Source organism: Drosophila bipectinata, chromosome 3L (genome assembly GCF_030179905.1).
Source record: "Drosophila bipectinata strain 14024-0381.07 chromosome 3L, DbipHiC1v2, whole genome shotgun sequence".
NCBI lineage: Eukaryota > Metazoa > Arthropoda > Insecta > Diptera > Drosophilidae > Drosophila > Drosophila bipectinata.
In genome coordinates, this window is record NC_091738.1 from 1,711,249 (window position 1) to 1,718,708 (window position 7,460).

The window sequence follows — 7,460 nt, forward strand, 5'->3', positions numbered from 1 at the left end:
GTGACTGTGAAATCGATAGCCAATTAAAGGGCGACTAAATCATTCCAAAAGATTATCAAACAAAAATCAGACAATAATAGACCAATATTTAAAAATGGTTAGTAAAATTTAAGACTTTAGAGGAAGCAACAATAAAATAAAATATAGTTTGACTATAATATAATTCATTTTATTTTTATTTTCATGATAATCTAAAATATATGTTTATGAAAGAACGAAGAATATTATTCGAGTACCATAGTGTATCCACAGAATAGTCCCCATTAACAATTGGAATATATTTCGTGAATTGTTCTTCGATGTTGCCAGTCCAGAAATGGTCCAACTTAAGGTCGTGCTTCAGAAATTTAATCATTAATTTAATGGAAGAATTACTTGAAGTAATGTACTTACATCGTAGGGACAGGTATGGTTTAGATTGGAACTATCCCTGAATGCGTTGTAGAAGAGTCTAACGACCGGATGCTTTTGGTTTTTGAGGAACTTGCAGGCATCAAAGCTCACATTTATAAAAAATGGCTTATAGCCATGGTCGTAGCGCATTATTTTGATATTCATCTAAAACAGTTTTTAATATTATTGATATTTTCTACCAATTCTGAACTTACCGAGACATCATTCACTGGAATTTGTAGCAGCCTTGCGTAGACATCGATGTATTTGTGAGATCGATTGAACGCCTTGATGTAACACCTTTGAAATTCGACGAATCGCCTGTCCATAGAGCCACATTTAAGGTTTGTGAAGGATACATGGCTATATATGTCCTGCGAGTATAATTGGAATGGCTGTACATTTTTTATATAATAATTTCAATGCATACCCTTGGTGAAGCCAAAAAAATAAAAATCCCAAAAATTATTTGCATGATGATCCACAACGCAATCAAGACTGGTGCCACAATTTCGAAAAATAAGCAGTTAATGGGGTTTTAAATGGGGCCTGCTGTCATCAACGACTGGAAAGATTATCTGAAAATATTGAAACGCTTTGCTGACTATAAGTGCAGATCAGTTCACGCCTCCATTTTCTATTATTGAAATAATACATATTTTAGAGTGAACTTACTATAAAACTACTTCCTTAGATACATTTATTTGCTCTATTTATTTGTTATTTTAAAGTACACATTAACATTGGCTCGAGGAATATTGTAGGTGTACCATTTTCCATAAATCGCATAGTCTCCGTTGGGGACGGGTAGGTACTTTAAAAATCCTTTTTCAAGATTACCAGTCCACATTTTGTCGACCATCAAATCATGCTAAGTGTAAATATATATAATAAAATTTTAAAAATATTTTCAACATTATTATACTCACGTTGTAGGGACAAGTATGGTTCATGTTAGAAACATTTGCAATTGTTGCATGTAACTCTCTCACAAAAAGCATGGATCGGAGCCGGGGATTACTGAGATATTTGCAGGCATCGAATTTCATGCCAAGTAAAAAGGGTTTATAGCCGTTGTTATAATGCATGGGTTCCAATTGAATCTGAACGCTATAGAGTTAGTTCCTGCTTTTAACCAGACTCCCAACTCACCGAAATATTATCAATGGGAATTTTAAACAACTTGGCATAAACATCGATGTACTTGTGGGTTCGGTTAACCGCTCTGATATAACACCTTTCAAATTTTCCATACTTCCTGTCCAACATTTCGCACTTCAAATTGGTAAAACTCACATAACAGTATGTGCTCTTAATTGGGTAAATATTTTATAATTTTTTTTTTATGTTATAATTTGGGAATTCCTTACTGCGACAAGGGAGCCTAAAAGCAACACTTTTGACCACATTTTCTAAGCGCTTTTGAAAACTGAAACTCTGGAAATAAATTGAGAGTACATATAGGTTAACATTAAGCTTTTATGACTCTTGAATTATTAGTTCGGTTAATAAGTTGAGATAAGAATCGATTATACCGATTAATTTTATTTTAAAACATCATTTATAATAGTATTATCCGGTGTGACAATAGATTATTCTTTTTGGTGTCATAGAACACTTTTTTGTTCAGAAAATTAAACATTTTCGTACACATCCATAAAAATTTTCAATTTGCATATTTTTCAACTTCACCGATTGAAATAAATTACAAAAAAAACTGAAAGAGAGTTCCCAAAAACAAGATGACTTGACGGAGGTCTGGCCAAGAAGTTGAAAATGGAAATAAAACTGGCCAGAAGTAGCCCCATGCCGCTGGCCCCTGGACCCTGGTCCCTGGCCCGGAACAAAACAAAACAACAATAACACACTCCAGACAAAAAGAATTTTATTGGCCTTCACTTAACGCTCATAAATTTGTCTGCTGCGAAATTTGCGAGTCGAGACGAGACGAGACGAGTGGAGGCCCAGAATGCTGAGGCAACAAAAATGAAAAGAATATTGTTTATAGTGCCACGCTTCCGCAGTTGTCTGGATGGAGAACTGGTTCGACAATATGCACTTCTGAGGCGAGAGACGTTTTGTAAAAATTTCCCATTAAAATATTGTTGCAGAAACCACACTCGGGGCCGGGATCCCACCCATTTCTTGTTGGCTGCTGCACAGCCAGTTGCCCCGGGTGAGTGCCGAACTTCACGCACAAATCTGATTAAAACTTGGTCCCAGTTAATGAACCAAGACTCTGACTTTGACTCTGGCTAAGTCCAACTACTGCTGCAACTCTCCAGACTGAGGCTGGAGCTGGCAAAGTAAAATGGGATAAGATGGGCTGCAGCCAGACAGTCAAACGGGCAGACGGACAACCAGATAGGCGTCTAAAAATAGCCAACAGAACCACATGTTGGTCAAGTTTTTACTCCTTCTGGCAAGATATAATACCCTATCCGAGACGGGGATTAGAACATTCATAAGTTATGTTATATTTTAGAGATTGGTCTTATTATTCCTATTTTCTAGATCTTTAATTTAAGTTATAGTAGTGTCTTATAAAGAATAGTACATCTAAATCTTCGGCTATGACTTTTAGTTTCCAGCTCCCCAACTTTTTGTTTCCTTTCGCCTAGCAAATGTTACCCACATCTGTCTCCGGCAACAGTCGCTGTAAGAGGCCCCCTCACAACCCGGGGCTTTCTGGGACCAAGGGTCCCTATGCACTCGCACTCGCCGGTGCAATAGCAACCATCTTTTAATAAATGCGAACGTGATCGCGTTTCGTGCGTCACTGCCTGGCCCCGGCCCGGCCAGACAACTCGCACAAACACAGGCACTGGCGAAAATACCCGACTCTGGCGAGGCGTTGCACCTTTGCCAAAGGTGCATTGATCGGGATTGGGATCGCTGTCTGGGCAGGTTTCTCCTCCTTCAGCTCCACGGGATGATGGTGGTGCTCCTCCTTCCTGCTACTTTTTTCTTTCGCTGCTGTTGTCTCGGCCATTGGCTGCGCTTATTTTGTGTACTTATTCTTTTTTTGTTGCATTTTTTTTGTAATTTTTTGTAAAGCGAAATTATTATTGTATTATGCACGCGTATACCCAGGCCAAGTATCTGGAGACAGAGCCTCTTTCCCCCACCCTGTTTCTTTGCATTTTTTCTCATTTTTTGTTAACGACGCGTGCGTCGAGAGCCGAAAGTGCGTTCAATGAACGCAGCGCGGAGCAACGATCGGGAGTGGGAATGGGTATGGGTATGGGATTTGGAATGAGTATGGCCAGACGATAATGCCGGACATCGGCTGGTAATGGAGGTAATGGAGGGCGGGCGATTCAGGGCTGACTCAGTGCGAATATATTCCGAAGCCCTTGAAGGTGAGTAGCCCTCATCATAACTGGCTGGCTGATCAGGTTTGCAAAAACATGGTTCCAAGACTAGAAAGAATTTAAATTATTTTATAAGAAAATTAAATAAAAATAAGTTGGTTTCTTATTTGCATTTTCATATTTTATTAAAATTTTTAAATATAAGAGAGACTATTAAAATTTAATACTTTTCTTATAAGTTCTTGGGGATAAACAGGGCAATGGTGGACAATAATCTAGTAGATTTAAAATACAATAATATATAATGGTAAAAAATCGATATAAAATAATAAGAATTAATACAACCAGATAAAAAAGACTTTAAAGACCATAAAAGCTAGGGGGTTTAAGCTTCAAGAGACAATATGGACTAAATATTAATATAAGTATTTAATCAAGATGCTATAAATATTCTCACCTATTAAAAGGATGAACCTTAATATTCCAAGTAAATTCAAGTAAAAAATAATTATAAAACAACTGCATAATGCATTTTTTTATATACTAAAGATTATGTTTACTTAATCAAACACCCATTAATGATTTCATTTAAACGAGAATTGCCACAACACGTGCGTTTGAATTTTTACTGGCAGTTGCTGGCGATATTGCAATCTGAGGGCAATTGCAGTTCATCGGCCACACTCAGACAGAGACGACTGGATGCAAAAGCCCCTGATTGCGAATCGAGTCGATGAATGGGCCTGACAATTCGCGATTACACTTAGTCAGTATCACAGTCACAGTCATCGTCAGAATAAGCAAAAAAAAAAAAAACAGCCCGAAACCAAAGCTAAAGCCAAAGCCAGATACTTTCCCCCACAGCGGTGTCCACAAATCAGTAAATGAAATTAACTCGCTTTCAATCGAGAAACGTATAAACACTGTCTGATGGCACCAATCGTGCGCCCCGATGAGGAGGCTAGTCGCCGCCGATAATAATAAACCAATAAAATTAATACAAATTGCAGTTGTTGTGTGTGGGGTGTGTGGTGTTGCGGCTCGATTGGCGCGACACACTTCATTGGTTTGCTCTTTTGCTGCTCTTCAGCTTCGCTTTAGCTTGACATTATTTTTTATTTATTTTTATTTTTTCCTTTTTTGTTTGCCTTTTATTACGCACATATTTATTTAATGCAGGTCTGGCTGTCTAGAGAATTCCCCCCTCAGTGTCTCCGGTGCGCCCCGATGCGCCATCGCTTTTGCCATCCTGTCTGTCATGTGTGTGTCTGCCTCGTTGCGTGTTTGTTTGTTTATTTTATTGTTTGCCCTTGTTTTGTTGCTGCCACCGCCTGCAGCAGTCGTCTGTCTGGATGAACAAGGCTCGCATGGAGTGCTTCAGGAATTTAAGGTATTCTCAAGCCCCAAAACTGCAAATGCTAATCCCTTAATTGTTTCATTTTAAAATAATATCTTGGAGTTCACATGAGTTATTTGGGAGTTATTCAATTTTAAAAGTAAATTATATTGTAATAGTCTTCAATTTTAGCTTCCCTTTTCTTCAAAAGATAACCCCCATTTATATTCCATTTATAAGGACTACCCACAAACACGCTACTTCCCGCCCAAGGATCTCTTCCGAGTTAAATTGAAATCAAACAATTTAGCATAAATGGGCAAAAATGTCTAAAGCTGTCATCAAACACATTTCTTATTTTGTCATTTATTTTCAAGGCATATTAAAATAAATACCATGAATGAAAATACACAAGCTCATGCAAATAGAATAGAAAAAAAAAAACGGAAAAAGAATAAAACATGAGCCCAAAAATATCTAGGATCCCTTTTTTGAGTGAGGACACGTGCTATTTGCTTAGGAGGCAAGAACGCATTTTTGTGGCATAACTTTCGACGAATTCCGGCCTGAGCTTTCCCGAGCCCAAAATTTAACGTCATCAACGAGAACGAGGGAAACACGTTGCGTATGCTTTATTTTGTTGGCCATACAAACACATTACGTATACGCCACCGTCTCTGTGTCTGCAGACCGGGAGAGGGAGCGCGATGTGGAAATGGCGAAAGAGCTTAAATATGCGTAGGCTGTATACATACTTGTGTATGTATGTACTTTGTATATGTACAAACTTTGCTGTGTGTCCTTGAGCCTGTTCCCAGCACCTTTCCAACGCTTTCCGCATTGTGGGCACTTCAAGTTTATCAGCTGCGTTCAGCTCCCAATTGTTTGCCTTCACAGTTCTACAGTGAGAAAAATAGCACAAAACTTAAATAAATATTTTAAATTATATTTAAACTATAAGATACCCGACCCATCATCTACTTGTGTTGCCAACAAATGTTGCTCAACATTGTTGCTTGCAACATAATAATTAGAAGCATACTTTTAAGCGCCTTGGCTGGGTATTGGGTATTAATATTCATACAGAGAAAATAATATATTTTTTATTTTAGTGGACCCTTTTTTTTTATCTCCCTACTCCCCCCCCTTACCCCACCTACCCATCATCTTTTCAGGCGCAGCTTAACGCGTTTGAAGCGCATATCCTGCGTCGTCATCCTCGCTTATGCGTAGTTAGTTGTCTGCCGCTTTTGTGGCCTAAGCTTTTATTTTATGGTGCCACCCACCTCATTGAGCCCACCCACTTCTGGCTCCTTGTTAATCCCATACTTGTTGTGTCTGGGCCTGCCCAAATGCCGATGCCGATGCCGCAACAACACAACCACGCACACACAGACAGGTCGAATAAAGCGGTGGAAAGAGAGGGCCGGCGGTAGAGAGAGAAAGCAATAGAGACCTAGAGGCGGGACACCCCAAAGCCTCCCGAGTAACGTAATTTTGTGGAATTCCATGGAAAATAAGGTAGATTACAGTCACGCTATCAATGCTCTGGAGCTATGGGTAATGGAGTATATTTTCTATAAAATATTTAGGGAAATCCCACCTGTACGATAGTTCTAGTTCTCGAATACAAGTCTATAAAAAAAATAATTATCTTTTTAAGTAAGCAGCTTTTTAAGTTCTATGGAGTATTATTTCAAAGAATTTTTAATGGCTGGTTATACTTTAAAAATTATCATTATATTTTAAAGAAATATACAACCTTTTACCCTTTAAAATCTAGACTTCTTATATTAAAATAACCTACAAAATATTAGATGCCCTTGAATAGTGTGAAAAGTTCCTCCTAAAATTAGAGCATTCATCAAACGAATGCTGGCCATTACTTTTTGTGGCAAAAATGTTTGCTGGCGTATTTAGTCTGCGGATCTTGAAGGTTAAATATATGTAAGCACACCTTTCGTATGTCCCATGGGTATTATGCAGTCGCCTGGTCTTGTTGTTCTGGTTGTTGTTGTGTCCCGCACTTACCAGACCCCCGCCCAGTGCCGCCCAGTGACCGCCCCCGCAACACAGCCCCCTTTGGGGCTGTCTGTCTGCGCGGCTGCCTGCCAGGTTGTCTGGCACTTTTTGACTTGTTTGCCAAATGGCGTACAAGATATTTATGCATATTAAAACAATTTGCTTATTATGCCTGAATAATTGAGTGCACAGCAGCAGCCCGACGACGGCTACAGAATCTGTATCTCGCATCTAAATCTAAAGCCGGGCCCAAGCTAGGGATGGTCGGAGGTGCTAAACGGGTCGGCTACGTAATATTTGCCTCGCATTACATTTGACAAAAGTCTCAGTACAGGTCTAGTGCGATAGTACGTCAACGTCTAGGTCTACGCCGATGTCTGGATGGCGACATCGAA

At 39.0% G+C, this 7,460-nt stretch overlaps 1 protein-coding gene across 1 annotated transcript; it reads right to left on the reverse strand.

The window, feature by feature from the left end:
- Positions 1–254: 254 nt before the first annotated feature.
- LOC108126124 (uncharacterized) lies at positions 255–1,830 on the reverse strand. Its single transcript, XM_070280422.1, has 8 exons — positions 1,764–1,830; positions 1,546–1,704; positions 1,323–1,496; positions 1,069–1,264; positions 824–993; positions 609–767; positions 394–558; positions 255–337 (listed from the first exon to the last, which is right to left on the reverse strand). The coding sequence occupies exons 1-4, from the start codon at positions 1,800–1,802 to the stop codon at positions 1,103–1,105; spliced, it is 534 nt and encodes a 177-aa protein (XP_070136523.1). The 5' UTR covers positions 1,803–1,830; the 3' UTR covers positions 255–337; positions 394–558; positions 609–767; positions 824–993; positions 1,069–1,102.
- Positions 1,831–7,460: the final 5,630 nt, after the last annotated feature.